Source organism: Strix aluco, chromosome 3, assembly GCF_031877795.1.
Source record: "Strix aluco isolate bStrAlu1 chromosome 3, bStrAlu1.hap1, whole genome shotgun sequence".
Lineage (NCBI taxonomy): Eukaryota > Metazoa > Chordata > Aves > Strigiformes > Strigidae > Strix > Strix aluco.
Window position 1 is genome coordinate 109637587 of NC_133933.1, and position 19614 is coordinate 109657200.

A 19614-nucleotide genomic window follows, 5' to 3' on the forward strand; every position below is an offset into this window, starting at 1 on the left:
GTCATACCACAAAATTGATACTATCTGTACTGTGATGTCTAAAACACAACTTGATGAAAGCTCTATTAAATTGAGATTTACCTCTCTAAATGTACAAGACTAACAGCTCCTCCTGGAGGCAACTCTTCAGCCACACATTTCACAAAATAAATCAGTAAAAAGACAAGGTTTGTCATACAATTAATTATCAAAGACAGAGCCCTAAGATTAGGCCATTTAACCAAAAAGCCTGCAGTTGGGTATGGAGCTCTTGAGCACCCTGTTACAATCTGGACAGGCAAAGTCTGAAAAACAATTTAAAAGAATTGGAATACTAGGCTCGATATTATTCAATATTGGGTTTTGGTTTTCAGAAGGATTTAAAAAATGCCAATACCTGTCCACAGATTTATATAAAGCTTAACTGATTCTGAACATGCTTGAAAGCTGTCAGACTTGACAACATTCCTTTGCACTAACTTCTTAGAAGAAGAACAATTTTTTACTATCCCAGTTTCATGCTGTTTAATTGGGTGATAAATGAGAAAAGCAAGGTAAAACTGCAGTACAAGCTTTTTTTCCTAACTCATGCTATAATGTCTCTATACTAAAATGTACAGAGTTCATACATTTATCACAGCCAAGTACAGTGCCCTGTTATAGTGAAAAAACAAATGAGGCAACTTTCTTACAAGAAGGGGCATTGCAGAATTAACTGTACTGGAACTGTGAGGTGTTCTCGTCACTCTGCACTACATCCTTGCTTTAAGGAAATATATAGAGAGTATATAGTATATTTAATACTCTATATTACATATTAGTAAATTAAACAGTGTTAGATCATTTGTCCCCAGAAACAGGATTGTGATCACCCTAGTGCTGATGTTTTAGAACAGCCCTTGGCACGGCTTGGTGTGCACCAGCTTACCAAAAGTATTCCCAGACACAGCTCAGGAGATAGTAAGGGACCATTTCCAGAAAACAGTCTGGATGTCCTGACAGCCCTGTCCTGAAGGACAGAATTAGTCCATACCATGCCAGGAGGCCACTGTGGCAAAGGATGTCTTTATTTCACCATGTCAGGCAGAACCCAGGAGTGTAATTCCTAGGCACTGGTGCCATAGTGTACCCTGCAGGCCTTGTCCCCAGCTACCTGCCTTATAAAGGCTTCCTGCCCTCCAGCCCGGTCTAGGCCACTCACCATCCTGCCCAAAGACCTGTGGAAGTGCACAGTGTCTTCCTACCACCTACATGTCCAAGCTTCTCCTGAGTGAGCTAGATCCTCCAGGAGGATGGTGCACACTTACATCTGTCAGGGCATGTGCTGGAGGAGCCATGCTGTGTTTGCTGATGAGGTGTTGATCCATCCCTGGGCTTGACATGATTTAGGTAGCACCCATATCATAACTGAGTGATGAACACTACTCCACCATTGCTGTATTAGGCCATTACCTCACATAAACAAAGTATTACTTCAGGCTGCTTTGCTTCTTTCAAACCCAACTTAACTGCTCTTTAAATTTCATTGTTGTTACAGAGGGTTGACAATAAGAATAATCATCTGCTCTCAGTGTTGGCTTCATTTTCCAGCAAAACAACAGATAAAATAATCAATAGGAACTAATTTCTCTAAAAATTACACAGGATTCAGGATCTAAAGAGTGATTTATCATTAACTACAAGGTGGTGTAAAAATGATCCAGAAACTATAGAAATGTGTATTCTGAAGAAAAGTGAAGGCCTAGTCTATGCTACACCACTCAAAGCATCAGAAGTTTAGAGACGTAAGAACTGCAAAGTTGTCTATCTAAAATGAAAAAGCAGAATAGCAGGTATCTGATTAACTTTTCAAATGGACATATATCTGCGCTCATCTCAAGCCCCTCTGCATATGTTTGCTCTCATAAGGAACAGCAAAATACATCTCTTGATGAGATTTTTCTGTTTGTGATGGCCTCCAAGGTAGAGAAAACAGAATATGATCCTAAAATTCTCTAGAACAGACAGGAGATTCATAAAATGGTTGTTTCTTTAGCCCAAGAAGTTCAGTGTCTGGAAGCAACTATTTGACAAAGTTAGTAATAGAATGATAATTAGTTTTCTCAGGGAGAACAAAAGAAAGAAGTTACTGACCAAATGACTGACCACACTCTTACAACATCCTTTGGTTTTATGAAGAGGAACAAGGTGCTTACACTTATTATGAACATACAGGTAACAATTCCGCAGGCCAAGCACTTCCTGCTATTTAAGAAGTCCTAACAACTCTACCCATATTCCGGAGGTCACTGTTTCGAAAGCATTTCACAATTCCCTGCTATGATCTCTAACCTGACTCTCCAAGAGATAAATCAAACCATCTTAGATAGGTTAATACTCAGTGGAATACCTTCAAATCTGATATTGTAAGAGTATGGGGTCATTGTTTAATACCCACTCTGAAGAAAGTTGGACAGGATGGCAAGTCACATAAGGTCCTGACTCTCATTTTGTGCTAGATAATGCTCGGACTGAGGATTATCCTGGAAACTATCTACTTCCTTGTACGCTAAAAACCCTACACTTCCTAAACTGCACTGTAAAGTACATTGAGGCAAGACCAGTTAGGAACGGTATTTGAAGTACCCAGGAAGCAAGGTGTGGTCTCTCCAACAGTTATTCTTGCATCATGATGGAGAATGTTTTTTCCAACCTTTACAAAGGTCAGATAAAATACGCATAGAGTACATTTAGATAGCATGAAGTGTGAGTGCGGAGATGTATCTGTCCCAAGGTACTAATACTTTTTGTGAAAATTAAATTGCCCTGAATCCACATGAGGTTCTGAAGTGCTAATGTTTGTGTGGGGAATATTCCCCAGGTGGATATATCTGTTTAAAATGTATATATTCATCCATCTGCCTAGTGCAAATTTAAACACGGAAGTTAAGAGTGAAATAACATTTTTGCCTGAATTGGAACACAGCTCAGTACATGTCAGGAACAGGAAGCAGAACATAGTGAATTATAGAGTTAAAATTGCCTCTTTTGAATCCAAATGACAAAATTTTCAGTGTTATGGCTATATGACTTCAAAGTGTGGAAATACTCTGCAGGATTTCCATCTCATGTGCTGATTCTCCGGTCACACTGGATCTGTCTGATTCTTTTTGTTTGGTTGGGTTTTGTTTTTACTGAAGAAGGAACCTCTGTTATGAGGTTGCCACTTCCTCAAGCTCCCAGCTATTGCAGCTTATAGGGGACAGTGACTGACAGGTCAGAAGATCACAGACCATTTCATTTGGGGGCTGTTTGCATTTCAGCAAGGAAAGAAGACCATAAGTACATCATGCCTGCTGCCTATACTCTCAGTGGTCCTGCCTACCTGCAAAACCCTGGGAGCTGCATTTTATCACCCAATCAACCCTATACAGCTCAAGGGCTTTGCCTTCTACACCAGAGGACTGCATTTGTCGCAATGCCTCTGCTCTGCTCTGCTTCCATCTACAGCAGGAGAAAGGGCAGGCCTCGTTCTGTAGCTCTCCAGATTAAATCACCTCAAGCCTTTTGTGCCTAATCAAACTAAAATAGCTCTGTACTGACTGCACAGCGTCATTTGTTAAATGAGAATAGTTAGCAGAGAAGGTTCATTCAATTTTTAAGCTTTTTTTTTTTTTTTTTAAAGCAATGCTGGTGGTGCTGAGTGTAGTGTCTGATCAGAGCTAGCTCTGCCTCCTGGCAGCAGGTATTACACTGCACTCTGCTGGCCCTGCTACACATTTTTGCTGATGCAACTGCAAATCTTTTCTGCTGCAATTACAAGAACTTCTTAAATGATAACTTAACAAAACAGGGAGAAGGCCCTAATAAAAGACAAAATACTGCCAAACTTTGAGCCTTCTATAGGTAAGACTGTGCAGCCACATCACACTGACAGAGCGCTGGAAAATTAAACTTCCTTCTCTGCTCCTTCTACCGTCCAGCATCCCATCATCTCACCTGCCTGCTCGCTGAGGGGTAGGGGTCAGGAACATCTCCAGTCAGGAGCATACTGCTGCCCCTCTATGCCCCGACCAACATATCAGGAAATGTAATATAGCCATTCACATCATAGTAAAAAAAAAAAAACACAACAAAAAAAACCCCACACCAAACAAACACCAAAAAAACCCCAACCTGTTGCTAAACAAGTAGCAGTGACTAAGAAATTCACAATGTTGAGTTTTAATTACTAAGATATATACTAAGGCAGAAAATATTTTGCAGCTATGCTATAAAGCAATGGGGCATCCTCATCTTGACTACTTCTAACTCCTTGTGTTATGTGCCCATCCATAGTTAAAGTAGGCAGGACAAAGCAATGCATTTTAAGCAAACCCTTACATTCTCAGACATGTATCAATCACTTCAACTACCGGTAGCTTTCCCTCAGAGGATTCCTCACAGTCTCCTCTGAAACACCTATCAGAAGTGAGATGGAAGATGGGATGACCCACCGCTCCAGTGCAGGCTGGCAATATCTCTTCTCCTATAATTATGAGATGTGAAAAAAAATATAATGAAACTCCAAACCTCTTTACTGCTCAAGGGAGACCTTGAGCTCAAGCTCCCAACTGAAGAGCCTAAAAGGAGCAAAAAAGAGGCACTATATGATAATGGCAGTGCTGAATGCATGCAGAAAATGTGGTAAATTGAGCACAGAGCATCATAAAAACAAGAGATGGAGAAATGAAAATGATCTGGCTACTGTATAGGTTATGGGCCCTGGGACACAGCAAACAGAGGGGATGAAATTGTGTCATTACTACTTTAAGATGACAAGGTGACATTCTGATTTTGGTGCCTCAAGAATTTTTCCACTGGGATCAAGAAATGCTCGTAGGAATAAATATCACACTTGCATCAGAAGGAAAAGTTCACTCCCTGAGCTTCACTGAAGCACTAGAAAGGTAGCCAAGAAATGCCAAGGCTGTTCTGAGTGGCTGCAGATCAGATGACATGCACCTCAGCACTTTGGTATGAACAGCTGAGAAGAGCACAGAAGTGGATAGGTAGAAAATCTCAGCAGTTCTACTTCCTGGAAAAAAATAATACTACAAATATATGTGCACAAAGATATTCATGGAAGATCCAGAGTTAATTGATATATGTTTGTATAAAAACATGAATTATATATATATATATTTTAACCACTACCTATACATCCATTGTTTTCAGTACAAGAAACACCTAATATTAGTAATACACTATCAAAACATTCTTCCATTTCCTGCATGTTGATTTTCTGTCTTTTGAGACAGAAAATATGGCTGATGGTCAAAATTTGAAATAAAACATATAAAGAAATAAATTTAAGGTTAGAAAATTTAATTTAATAAACTATAAATCTATGGTAAATAAATCATAAGTCTGGGTCTACAATCCCCCAGTGTTCTTTTAAGTGGAGAAGGGAAACCTGTGGGAGAGTAGCCAGGTATCTTTATGTGGCAAAAAGACCACATTGCCAGACAAAATGAAAGAGAAACAGTCTCTGAAGACAGCATCTTGGTTGAACATGAGGGACCCTGCATGCATACGTACAGGTCTGGGACTAGTAAAGAGTGGGTGATGATGGGTGGATGTGGGAACCTGAGTGGGTACCGATGAATGACTCTGTAGTATGTCTGAATAAATGTGGCTGGGTTTGAACAGTCCCAAAGCTGATTGTAGATGGTGTCTATGTGACTGATAACCAGCACAGGAAAGAGAAAAAAAGCACCAAGGGGATGTAAGCTATTAGTACCCTTCAGCCTGATGGTTACAGACACTCAGAAAGCAGCATCAACACTGATTCTTATTTCTTCAAAAGCTATTTATTCCTAAAATGTCACAAAAGGAACCTACATACTACATATCTGGCATCTGGACTCACCAAGCAGTTGCTCATGGACACTAACCAAGGGAAATAAACAGTTGCAGTCACCCACCGGCAGGAAGTCACCAAAGTTTCATCTCCTGACTGTCACTCACACACATCCAGACAAAGGAGATAATTTTCCATTTTCTTTGCTGCAAGGGAGAGGATTGCAAGAGGACAACCTCTTTTTATCTTTTAACCTCCTGCTCTTATGTCCAAAAGTAATGTTGATGAGAAGAATCATCTGTGTTGAGAATCTTACAGATAAAGAGAGCAGTCAGTAAGTTATCCATGGCCTGGGGGTAGAAGACTATGAGTATCTTAGCAGTACTCCTAAGTACTGCTACTCCTTGAGAAGCATCCCTTAAGAAGAAACAACATAATGATTCTTGCTGCCAGCTTCTGTACAGGGATCTCTTTCTCCCATCCTGAGCTCTGAAAAAGTGCACAGTTGGGCTGGACTTTGCTGCAGGATGACAAAGGCAAGTAGTCCTTCCCCAAAGCAGAAGGAATGATTCACTTATTTTCTGCACCAATGCCACAAGGCTGTGCTCAAGGCTGCTTCCACTGCTGACAGATGGGGACAGGATAGAAGATGAAATGTTTGGCTAGCCGAGTGTTAGCCACAAATATTCCAGCTGTTTCAGCACAGCTGATGCTCATGTTCTTGAGAAATTAAAAGGGGGTTTTTGTGTCTCTGCTCTAGATATTAATTTTCTTTTTTAAATACCACAGTCATGTTTTCATTTTAATTTGGGGTTTTATATTTTTTAAAAACACTTGTACCAGGTCACATGTAACATACAATATTTCAATTGTTTAGGACAGCACAGGATTAATTTTAGGAAGCTGTTCTACCCTGACATTTTCTATACCACAAGGTTGTAAAAAATAAAATTATTTATATTAGAATCTTTTTTTAAAAAAAATAAATTTATCCTTCCCCACTTTTTGAAGAACAAAAAATGGAAGTCAAAAAATAAACAGAACTTAACGTATAATAAAACAAATACTGATGACTGGGTATCCCTGCCCTTATCACCTAAATTTCTGCTTACCTTAAAGAGCTTCATCATGGCAAGATCGTAAAATACAGACAATTTTACACTTTGAAAGTTGAGAAGATATAATCCTAATAAAAAAAGAACTACCATTCTTTCAGCTACTTACCTCTTCTTTTCTATCTTCTTGTAGATTGCTAGAGTTAAATAATAGAAGTATCTGATTTTTCATTTCATTTTAATGATTTAATATTCAGCTGCTTAGTGAACCTTCTCTAGCATAAATGTGAGTACCAACAGAGAAGTGTGCTGAATTTAACAACTCTCTTGCAGCCTTTGTGTAAATTTTTAATTGTATTTGATATAAAATACTTTGTGTAGAGTAGAAAAATCTGTTGTATTCCCCAGAATAATCTACCTGTTTATATGCAACACATGTACTCCATATTTGCTTTCAATGCTGTACTTTGCTGGAACACTTGCAGGAGTAATCAATTCCTCATTTTTGTACCTGACAATCAAGAAAAAATTGAACTCATTAATATCAGCTACTATGCACTGCATTAATTTAGTAGATTTTTACATAGAGATATCATTTACTGTCATCTGAGCTCTTTATAAATTGTCTCTGCTTGCATAGAGTATTTTCCAATATGCACGGATAGATATACATTGGGCCATGGAGGCAAAGGGGGACCATCACTGCAGTAAGAAAGTGGAAGATGTGCACCCAAACCAGAAGAGCTGGCAGTGAAGTAGAGAGAAGATGGCATGTGACTTGAACTTTACAGTCTGCTAGCCCTGACACAAGATGGGAAGCAAACTTTGTCTTGGATCACAGCAAAGCACTTCAGCACAAACAAGGGAAGCAGTAACAGGATTGTGCCTCGGGTTAGATCTTCACAGTTCAGCCTGGGGCTCTCACAGACGCAAGACAGTGCTTGGCTGGAGAGAAGGGCAGCTTCAGGGACATTGCCTCAAGAGAGACTGACACAAAGTGAACATAGATACAGCCCATAGCAACAATGGTGCTGTGCAAGTTGACCCAGGCCTAGCAAGTAGCCTGTCAGCTCTGTGTATTTTGCCATTTGCTACTTCATCGTGAGGGAATTCGACAGCCAGAAAGACTGGAATGCCTTCCACAGTCTGCCTTCTGAAACACTTGAGCTTGCTTCTCACACTACACAGGGCCATTCAGCAAGCTGTCCTCCCACCCCTTCCACTACAGTATCAAGTGCTACCATCCAGCACATCTATGAGGATTATAAAGGGGGTTTAACATAGCCATTATGTATGTGACACTTATCAGTTATGCCATAACTTCCAAATGAAAAAAGCTTAACAACATTTTTAGAGGGCTAGGAAAGGCTAGTCTCTTACCATTGTACAACAGGGGTGGGAAATCCTTGTACAGTGAAGCAAAGGCTCACAGACATCTTTTCCCAGACAGTGTGAGACCTCAGGCGCACTAGAATTTCAGGAGCTCGACTTATACTTTCCTCAATAGCATGTCTTTCCAGAGCCATATTTTCTTCTACCTATTAAACACAGGAAAAGAAAAGAAGCATCTAGCACCAGACTCAAACGGGGTAAAAGATCTAATCTTGAATACACAAAATTAAAAGATGCTAAATCACTATTTATATTTGAAACACAGGCCTAAATTTTAGTATGTCTTATGATTCTGCTTGGATAGGAACAAAAAGGTTCATCACCGTACCATCCTTTGTATAGCAAGTTTATCCAGATGTTCTCTAGCACGGTGCCTGGCTGTGTGAATCTCTTTTTCCAAAGCAGACAACTCACTGGCGAACCGGATCCTTTTCTCTTCACTTGCATGAGTCTTTTGTTCATGAGTCCTGTAGGACAAGAAAAAATATCAGGCAAGAGTAACCAATATGAAGCTTTAAGATTGTCACTTGTACACATTATGTGACTGAGGATCTAAAACTTATCAGCAAAATGTAAAATATAGTTTAGGAATTATTCTTGGAGCCTATCTGCCTATCCTAATGAACATGTGAAATTAATATGAATTTTCCTTCATTTTCTTTCCCACTGTGTATGTGGTGCCATAGCTTCAGGTCTTGAAAGCTGGTATGGTCACGTTGATGTGGTACCCTACAGTCTTAGTCCTCTGGTAATCAAGATCAAGAACCTGCTTGGCTTCCTTCTGGCCCCTAATTTTCCTTCTCATGGACACAAAAAGGTAGAGGAGTGAAGGCATGTTCTGTGCCTGTTCACACTCTGATAAGAGTTGGGCCTTGTTTATGGTGTGCCCTTGGCTCTAGCACCTGGGAAGCTCTGCTAGCTCCAAGGGCAGTATCAGCTGGCCTCACCTGAAAGATACAGACCAAGGAGTTCACAAGGATTTGATGAACTGCTGCATGCAAAAAAGCTGTCCTTGGGCAAGGGTGAGCAGGAAGTATTATAGAAACTACCGGAAAAGACAGCATTTTGAGAAATTTGTGGGTGGTTCCCTGAAAATCTAACACCACAGATTTTTTCAGAATTAAAAAAAAAAAAAAACAAAACACCTCATAAATGTTTTTAGGAGGAGCTAGCTCTAGCTCCTGCATTCCTGCTGATTCAGTAAGCAGCCTATACTCTTTGCCTTGCCAACAGGACAAAAGAAGAAGGGAGCTGAATATCGGATATTTCTAACGTGGCTATCATTATAGAATATGGCAAATCTCTTAAAGCATAACCCAACATGCCATCAAGGAATTGAGAAGGCTTGCATGAAGTTCACTGAACAGTAGATAGAGAATTATTTGTCTGTCAAATTCACTAACAAACAAGAATACTGCCATCAGCACATTTACTATAGGACTCCATATCAATGCTGTAACTGAGACGTGACAGTAAGTCCTCTTGATATTAAGGAAAGAACTCAAAAAGTTTAAATTGATCCAAATCATAAATTTAGGAATAGTGGAGTAGATCTGTTCAAAAATGAGTTCTGGATGCCAGGGAGATTCTAATTTATTTTAGTTTTAAAGCTGTTTTCAAGGGTCAGAGTGGGGATTAGGGGAACAACTTTGGGTTGAAATATGAGATTGAAAGTGACACTCAGTCATTTAGTATTTCAGCCAAAATAGTTTAGTGAAGAAGAGTGACAGAAAAAACCTCCAGTCTTGTATACTCTGTAAAGACCCCTGGCAAAAGAGCAATACTAAATGGGACCAGAGCCACTACACAGGTCAGATGGGACCAACAGAGCTTTACCTTTTCCTGGATTCTTGCATTGCTTCATGAGCCAAGGTGCGTGCCCTCCTGGCACAGAGTCTACATGTCGTTTTTCCCAAGCCAGACGATTCATAATAGGCAGCCTGTCTGGAAGCAGCCCTTCAAATATAAAAGACATTGTTATAATCCAGCAATTCTGGTAAAACATGAACTCACAAAAGTCAGAGAAATTACTTTAGATGAGCTGAATACCATGACTGAGCACTGTTCAGTGAGAAACCTACTTTGCATTCCTCACAGACTGCACTAGGGTGCTGATTTTCACTTGTCCTTCAAGGGCTTAGTGCCCATCATCTGTCACAGGGGATCATTAGACATTTTATTTCATTCAGTTCTATTAAATTTATACTTATCTCAGTCTCCAATCATTCAAGTGCTATGATAGCACTTCAGTGAACCACAAGGGTACCAGCGTATCTAATACACAAATCACACAGAATGTCTATAACATTGTCTATTTCTAAATATTCCTGCCTTTCTATACTTCACAAAACCTCTGCATAAACTCTTCTCTTTCATAAGGGAAGCTGGACAAGCTACATGGCTAGCTAGGCTAGCAAGGCATCTTAATTACTGAGTAGGGAGGACAGTGATTCCTAAGCAACCAATATTCAAAGCTCCAGACTTTGAGATACAAAGAACATGTATCCTGTGGCTAAAACTCTGAGATTTCACATGACAAGAGTTAAACCTTTATTTAATTTAAAAAAAAAAAGAAATTGAATGACAAAAATTATAATTAGGAATAGCCAACTTCAGGAGAAGGAATATCTTCATGTCATATGGAAGAATGAGTAAAAAACTGTTTCTGTGATTTACAATAAATTTTGTGGCAATTTTCCTTAAGTCAGAGCCTGAAAGGAAGAATTTCCACCTTGGAGGTAGTAAACAGGACAGATCCTGAGCTAAAAAGTCTATGTAGGCGAGTTGCAACATAGCTAGAAAGTCTAGCTATGCTGGTGGGAGACTATAGACACGGAGCATCCCAATGGAAGGAACTGGAAAATTACCATTCTGAATAAATCGAAATTTTGGGGGGCAGAGGACAAAGCTAAATATCTTGATTCTAAGAACTGATTACCCAAAATAGAGAGGTCTCTATGCTCCATATGTGAAAGAGATGACACTTACTTTCTTGCTGCATATTCCTCAAGTATATATCTTGTCTGAATGTTGCGATAGGACTGATCAAAGTGCTTGTGCCTCCTCTGGTAAAATGGCACCACTACTGAAGACATACTTCAGTTTCTTACAACTAGTAATTCCTGCAGAGAGTGAAATCACATTTAGCCATATATTTCAGACACTTAGGTCTGATATTTTTGGATATGTGTGTGTGTACACGTACAAATGTATCAAATTCCATCATTTTATGACAAATAGAGCCATCAGTGATATACATGGGTACCTCAGGCTGTATGTTAGCAGCCACACAGTGTGAGCTGTAGAATCATAGATGATAGAGCTAGAAGAGAATTTGCTGCATCATTTTTCCCCTTCTTTGCAGATGTCATTTAATACCTCCATAGAAATTTCCAGGGATGAAAATTTGACAGATTTTGGAGCATTTTTAGATGTTTCAGCTCTGTGTTTCAAAGCTTTTACTTTGTCCCTTTTTGCAATTTATGCTCACTGTTTCTTGTCCAATTCACCATGACAACAAAAAATAGATGGCATTCACCCACTTTTGAAGCAGCCTGTTGAAGATTTTGTTTGCATCCTCTTTCAGCTGTCTTGTTTAAACTAAACAAAGCTGTCTCATCTAATCTTTTCTCATGGGTTATTTTTTCTAGACCTCCAATCATTCTGGTTGCTCTCCTGCAGACTTCCTCCAAAGTATGGCATAGTTTGATGGGTATTTGGATAGAAGGATCTCAGAAACATTCAGGGAGCTCCCAGAAACAGTGTGCGTGGGAAGAGCATATTTCCCACTGAGACAGAGTTAAGCAAATTCCCAACCATGGCTTTAAAAGAACCCAGAGGTGCCCACATCCCTTTGTGCTCATTAGAAACATGACGACAACTTCTTGCAAAAGTGGGGAATGTTACCAGCCATGTCCTGAGTATGTGCCAGCTTGTGTGACTACAGTCAGCTGAATAAGTTCCATTTACAGTCTCAGTTGGATGTGGGGCTCTTTAATCCTGGGTCACTTAGCCTAAACAGTGGTGAGGGATTTCAGGGGGCAACAGAACAGGCAACAGCTTCCCCATGAGATGGCTGCGCTTCAGTGACAACTGAAGAAATTTCTCAATATAAAGTCTATAAAGCAGCTTCGGCCAAATCCTGAAGTTTTTAGTCAGGCAAATTCCTGCAATACATTCTAATTTCCTCCTGAAAGGTAAGGGGAGCACCCCGTAGTTATGCTCCCATGTGGGGTGCAGCCTGTCAGCTCCGCTCCAGAATCTGGGACACAGGCAGAAGCCTGGCCTGGGACCCACCTCAGGGCTACCCATGGGAAGTGAAGCAACACTAGTTCTTCCAGGGGCCATATTAAGAGGGTGTCAGGGTCCTGGGGGCAACAGTGGACTTGACTGTCCCTGACCATCATCCTCCAGGGCTCCCCCCACCTTGCCCACAGCCCAGAATCCCATTTCAGCCCCCCAGGGCCGTCAGCCCCTGCCACAGTGACGCTGCAACAGGGTCAGTCTCCAGCTTCTTACAGCCTGGCCCTGCCCAGCCATGGGTCCTGCCAAGAAGAACCTGCCTGTGATGGAAATCCTCAGACCCACACCGAAAGTCTGCATTTGTAACAAAAAGTCCCATAGTTAGGCAGCTTCGTGATGTATATAAAATGAAAGCTCAAAGGGATTTGAATAAAAATCTTATAAACTCACTTAGATACAATTCGAGCTCCTCCTATGTAATTGCAAAGGCACCTGTACTGACCAGTTTTAGGTCATGTTCTGCTTCCTATCAAATACCTGGAGATACGTGCTTTGGGAACAAAAATGGGTAATACCCACATCAAAATTCAATTAATAACTGTTTCAGGAAAAAGTGGTTTCTGGTAAAATGAGATCTAGTTCAAAATTGAAGAAATCCAGTCACTACATCATTGTCAACTTTCAAATTCTTTGTAATTTTTATGGTTTCATTAATCTTTTTACTGTGTGAAAAGCACTTTAATAAAATATTGCTGAAAATAGGTTTCTAAATGTTTATTACTTATTCTGAAAGCAATCATGTTTTCTGTCACATAATGGAATTTTTATTAGTATCTCATGTTTTGAAAAATCATTTTGCAAAATCCCCATTTGAGAATGGGAAGCAGTGATAAAAATGTTGAAAAATTACAGATATTAGCAAGACTTTTGCATGAATTTTTAACGTGTGATTTGTTATCTTTTTTTCTAATTGTACTACTATCCAGATTGTATATGCAGAAGAAATCTTTTTCTACATTTCATTGCAGCAATTTATTCTTGAACAATGAGAGCTAGATTTCTTATACAACATATCATATTTTTAGAAAGAAGAATGTAAGGTGATTCAATGAAAGTCTGCAATTCTTAGTTTAGCAAGTCCCTTCATTTTATGTGTTTGTTTGATAATTTTGCCTGAACTGTATAAAATTAAGCCCAAATTAAGTAAAAAAGCCCCATGTTTCATAGGCTAAGAAATCAAACATTTAAACATGCTAAAATACCTGTAAATACCATATTTCCAGCATATAGAATTTACCAACAAAAGCAAATGCTAGTTATTGATTAAGTAGTGCAATAAATTCCAGCTGTGTCTGACTGTTAGTTTCAGGTATTCAAAAGTGGAGCCAGATGCCCCTAAGTCATGACATTCTCACATCAGCTAGTTTTACTTTTCCAAGAAAAAGGACTCTGCAGGAGAAGACATTAGGTATATTTAATTGCAGATATATCTTATTTTAAAAGGTCATGAGATCTAAAGAGATGAGTTTTTACAATTTATCACCTAATAGCTGCATCTTCTGCATAACCTATAGTTACCTTTTCAACCCTTTTTCAAGAGATATGAAAATTACAAGTCACATGTTCAGGAATGAGAGTTTTAGGCAAAATACCAGACACTGCAAGACAAAAATAAAACAGGTTTACAGCATTACTATAGGACATTAAAGAAATATATTACCACGTTTCTAGAGCAACAAGAAAGTTAACATGACCCAAGTTAGTACAGCATAGTCCACCGCCTTGCAGAGATGCTAGCTTGGTTAGGTGCCCTCATGCAATGATGTTGAGTTGATGTGGACCTATTAACTCATCATACAATACGTTGTCTTAGTTACATGAACACAGTTATGCAGATCCATGAGCAGCCTTGCCTTCTCCTAGTTTTGGTATCTGTACATGACATTATGCTATATCTGCAGACATCAAATACTGGCTTTCTTCCTGCTCTCTAACTGTGTGACTATTGTGTGTATGACATTTGACTTCTCCATTAGTTCGTACATTAACCGGACAGTTGATGGTATAATGTTCCCTCTTTTCTATTTTTAAGCAGCCTTTTCACCTAAATGAAGGTGCAAAGGGCAAACCCATAGATTAAGCTGACTCAGCTGTTAAGCGCTACTCATGTTTACATGTGGCCCAGTTAAATAATTTTGTGAATTTATCAACATGCAATTTATGTGTTGCTATGTATATAACTCCCACTGAGTTCTGACATATAAGGGTTGCAGAGTAATGCCCATGTGTCTAGATGGATCACAGTCTGGGTTATTTTCATTTTTGAGATAGGAAGAAACATCTTTGTCATTTGCAGTTCAGCCTTTTCCACTAAATGGAAAACTTACATTTTAATTAGCGTATCTTCTTCTATTAAGCAGCACCCTGAATTTCTCAAAATTTGGGTTCAGATATTTTCCACATTTACCCAAACACCCTTAGAATAGAAATAAGCATAGCTATCCACTCCCGGCATCCATACAAGCAATTAACTGAGCTTGTTAGCAGCCAGACTCATTTTGCCTTATGTTAACACAGAGGGGAGCTGCCTGGCAACAATTCCAAATGTAATAATTATCATCTGTTAATTAAAATGATGCTTGCAGAGTATGTATTTAATACTTAATAGTGCTGCAAAGACAAGTAGCTGAAGAGCAAAATCACGGCCGCAGTGTAAAACCAGCTTCAGCAGTTTACAGATCATGTAGGGTGTCCTGACTTCAAGATAAGAGAAGTTTCTATTGTCTTCCTAGGAACAATGTGCTGACTGTTTTCCCAGTTTTCCACTGATACACGTTTATGTGAGATGTTTGAAATATATACTAATGTTTAGTAAACCTACGACTAACAGATAACATGATATGCAGATGACAGCTTAGCCCTACTGAAGCTACCGATGTAAGTGAACCAAGATATTATTACTGGCAGTGGCTGGACACTTAATTATACTGGCAAGTCCATTGGTGGAAGTTGAAATGGGAGTGGGAAATTGAAAATTCCCACTCAATTGAAAATTCAGCACAAAACCAAAAGAATCAGAAAAAGCATACATAGGCCAAAAGAAAGACAAATTAATATTCTGGATAATTGTAACAAATTAAAAAGCAAGTCTCAAGTTTTATTCACCAAGTTCTACCAGTATATGACTGCAAGAGTTACAGAGAACTTGCTGAAATATACGGCCTGTGTGTCACCAACAGCCCTTGAACTTCATCCATGCAGATTCTATTAAAATCCCTGGATTTCAAGAAAAAGACCTAGAGTCACAGGACAAGATGGTCCTAAAACGGTCCTAAAAAAAGTCTCTCATCTGACCTTTATTTTTTTGGTGGAACACAGTGCCATTGTACTCCTACCTCTTTTTTTAATCATTCCTATTTATTTCTATGACTATAAATACTGGGGACATCAGAAGGACCTAAACTGCACTAATCTATGTGCTGTATAAACCAGTCAGAAGGCTATTAAACCCAAACAAAAGTATTAAGTCAGCTAAAATGTCCTTAAGGATTAATGATATAAACCAGAGGTGAATTAGCCTATTCGAATTATTCTACACAAATATATATTTCCACATGTTTAGTAGTATGTATATAACAATTTATAATTGATCATGAGTAAAAGGCAGAGTTCCCAGGCCAGGATATGCATAGTTTCATGCCATAGCAATACTGGTCTGAATAGAAAGCAGTAATCTAGGACCATGTGACAAGGGGCCACATTCTTGAGCAAAGAAGCCAAGGGTCTGATATAGACATTGTTAGTCTCATAAGTGAGTTAATTTAAGATTTAAAGGACAGGCAGTAAATTCTGGCATGATCATTCACATAGCCTCAGAGAGCAGGCACACAACCAAATGAATTGATGGATGGGATTGACAATTGCCATGGGAAGAAGAACATGGTTGTGCTCACCATAGATAGACAAGTTGCATTCCCAGACTCAGAAGGATCCTGTCATGAGCAATGCACCATACAGCATGTACTTTCTCTGCCTGACCTGTCAATGCAACCTGCAATTTCTTTGCCTATGTCTGTCCTTGTCCATCTGCAGAAGAGCCAAAAACGATTTGCAGGTTCTTGCCTGCCCTCACGTAGCCTATGCTCATTCTGGCTGAAAGGTCAGTACATCCTGTTCCTATATGCATATCCTCATTCTTGATCTTCCTCTGTATCTCATCTTTCTTAAATATCTTTAACCATTTGTATTGACTTGAGGGTTTGTTCTGTTTTTCCCATGACGTTGGCATTGTTTCCTCTACCTGTCTGTAGATCTGCTTGTTGTTATCCACATTGTTCAAAGTGGTTTTAGGAAGCTCCAATTTGCCAACTTATACTTCCATGGTACATTAAAGCCCATGATATTTAGCTGATAAAAGATATTTAATTCCATACCACCTATATACCACAATAAAAGATACAAGAAAAAAAAAAAAAAAAAAAGACAAAAAAACCCCAAACCACCTTCTAGTCATCACTTATTTCTAATGACCAGTTTAAAGAATTACCATATTGTCTCAGAAAACATGTGGTCTTTTCCAGATGGTTATATCAGTCCTCTAGAAATTGCAGTAGATAATAACATAAGAACATTTTCCCCCGGGAAACTTACTTTGGTGGAAATCTTGTAAAACCAGCATGAATCATTATATAGCTCATACACACTGCAGTCTAAAACAGAATGGGATGTAGAGGGTCTTGTAACATCTCCACTTTGGTAATAAACTTTTAAAATGCTAATATGTGTCTCTAGTCTTTTATCTCTGTGTGCATGTGTGTATTTAGATCTTACACAGAACATTATGTTCTGTGTATGAAAAAGGATGAACTTAAAAAACCACACAATTTACTGTCATTTTAAGATGCTTCTGTCTTTCCCATTGCAGAGTTTTTTCCTTCTGCATAATAAGAATTCAGTTTTAACTTTTTTGACAACAGAATACAAATGCTTCCGAAATTAAAAAAACATATGGGATTGTCATTTGCTTAAACTCTATGGAATTCCAGACACTACTCAGCAAGCTTTGAGATTCCTTGTCTTTTATTTTCTGACATCTTTAGCTACAACATAGCTGGTCTTATGTTTTACTGATCATACTTCCTTTGTATGGGGATAATATTATCCTAGGTTCACAAATAAGTTTTAAATAGAAATCTTATGGACAACAAGTTCAATCTGGTTCAAATCATCCCCAGAAGTGCATACACTTTCTCATTAAACATAAAAAACCTCTCATCTATTTCTAGTCATCTGAATATCCAGCACAGCAACACTTTCAAACAGCTGACAATACTGGCCATCACAGATGTGCTTATTCTTCATTAATAATTTCATAAGTTTTGAATGAGTAGACTTGTAATATTTCACTACATCAAATGACTCTGCTTGTAAAGACATACCGGTAGATTAAGCAATTTAATGCAATTGTTTGGCTATAACACCTGTACGATTAGTTAGAATGCACACCTTGACATTGTAGTAGTCCCTGAGTGGTTTGCTTCACCCTCTAGCCATAACAGCTAGTGTGGAGGCAATTTGGAATATACCATGGGTGGCCATGGCCATGGTCATAGACACAATCCTTAATGGAGTTAACCACCAGCTTTGCTTTGTCACAAGTAGGTAGAAGGCAGAGCCATGGGAACTCTTCCCTCCAGCAAGGTCATTGTTGTAGAAGGGAGCACCAGTTCCCACATTGTTTGAGTCTAAGAAAATGTAATTTTGGCTTTTCTATGACTGTCATGATGGAAAGGATTGGAAGCCTGCAATCTGATTTATTTTGCCATATCCGTTACAAGCTAAGCAGCATAGAGCCCAGAGAGGGTACTTACGTAGGTACTTTCCTATGAATTCATGATCTTACATGACTGGGAATTAAATGAGGCTGAATTTGTCCACATTTACTTTAAACATTGCCAAACTAACATTCCAAATGCACAAAGAGTTGCAACATGTTCTGACAAAGTTTTAAGATTTCCATTCACTTGGCAAGTGTATTACATCCCTTCAGCTGGACAGCAAGGAATGTGAGACAGTGAGATGGTGAAAGTCACTTCCCATCATCCCAACCTTCATTATCCTTCATTACGATACTCTCATTGGCTCTCAGGTATTATCAACACACAGGCATAGTTTCAAGAGCATGAACATGGTTTCCCAAGACTCTATCAGTGGTATTTAGCTGGAATTTTCATGTGGCACAGAACACATCACGTAGCCTAGAGCAATACAGGCACCAGAAATATGCCTTGTGAAGACATGTAATTGAAAGTATGGTAGACAAAAAATAAAAGTAGAAATTTTTGTCCTGGCTACATCCTATTCTTCAGGCAGTTTTGCCATCTACTATAGGATTTTATGCTTAATTATTTACCCACATACTTCAGATAAATCATGTTTTGTCTCTTTATACAGTATAAGCACACAAGACAATGGCATTGCCAATATATGTGCAATTGGAGAAGCACATATACCAATAGAGCTATGGATTGGTATAATGTACTTCTTTATATGCAGAAAGAAACAGAGGAAATATAATACGCAATAAAATCAAGCTGACTATGCACAGAATAAAACAATTCTATTTTACTTTTTTGTTTGTCTTTTCATAAATCAATCTGTGTCTTGCTTATTGCTTGTTTTCCCAAAGGAAGGTAATTTATTTTTTACAGAAAAGCAACTAACACCCTCGTACAATCACTCCCATTTGATCTGAACAAGAAAAACTTAGATGAAAAATGGACTTACCAAGGGATATAGAAAAATTGCAAAGCACAGAGGAAGACCAGCCTTTCCCAGTTTAGTAAACTCTGGCTGAGGAAAACAAAAATAATTCCCCTCTCTAAAGGCTACTGCCCCTCCACTCCCATTTAAGGGCAGATGCAGTGCTATATTTAGAACTAACCAAATGAGGTCAGCCTAATAGGCAGTAAGGGTGTGATATAAAGGCAGAAGAAAATCCCTACTCCATACACAGTTTTACACTGTATTTTAAGAAAAGATAGACCTCTTTCCTAAAAAAAAAGCAGTTGTTTATGTTGAAAGTGGGGGTTCTTTTCCCAGCAACACCAAGCACATGGGAAACTG

The 19614-nt window shown here is 38.9% G+C and overlaps 1 protein-coding gene across 2 annotated transcripts in view; it reads right to left on the reverse strand.

Annotated features, from left to right (window-relative positions):
* The window catches only part of MYOM2 (myomesin 2), an 81510-nt gene extending 62130 nt beyond the window's left edge, over positions 1 to 19380 (reverse strand). For both annotated transcript variants that reach the window (XM_074819929.1, XM_074819928.1), the window contains exons 1-6: positions 19276 to 19380; positions 11236 to 11369; positions 10084 to 10203; positions 8576 to 8714; positions 8236 to 8393; positions 7274 to 7366 (exon numbers count right to left, since the gene is read on the reverse strand). In XM_074819929.1, the coding sequence (XP_074676030.1) occupies positions 7274 to 7366; positions 8236 to 8393; positions 8576 to 8714; positions 10084 to 10203; positions 11236 to 11342 (617 nt within the window). In that variant the 5' untranslated portion in view covers positions 11343 to 11369; positions 19276 to 19380. The remainder of the gene's footprint in view (positions 1 to 7273; positions 7367 to 8235; positions 8394 to 8575; positions 8715 to 10083; positions 10204 to 11235; positions 11370 to 19275) is intronic.
* Positions 19381 to 19614: the final 234 nt, after the last annotated feature.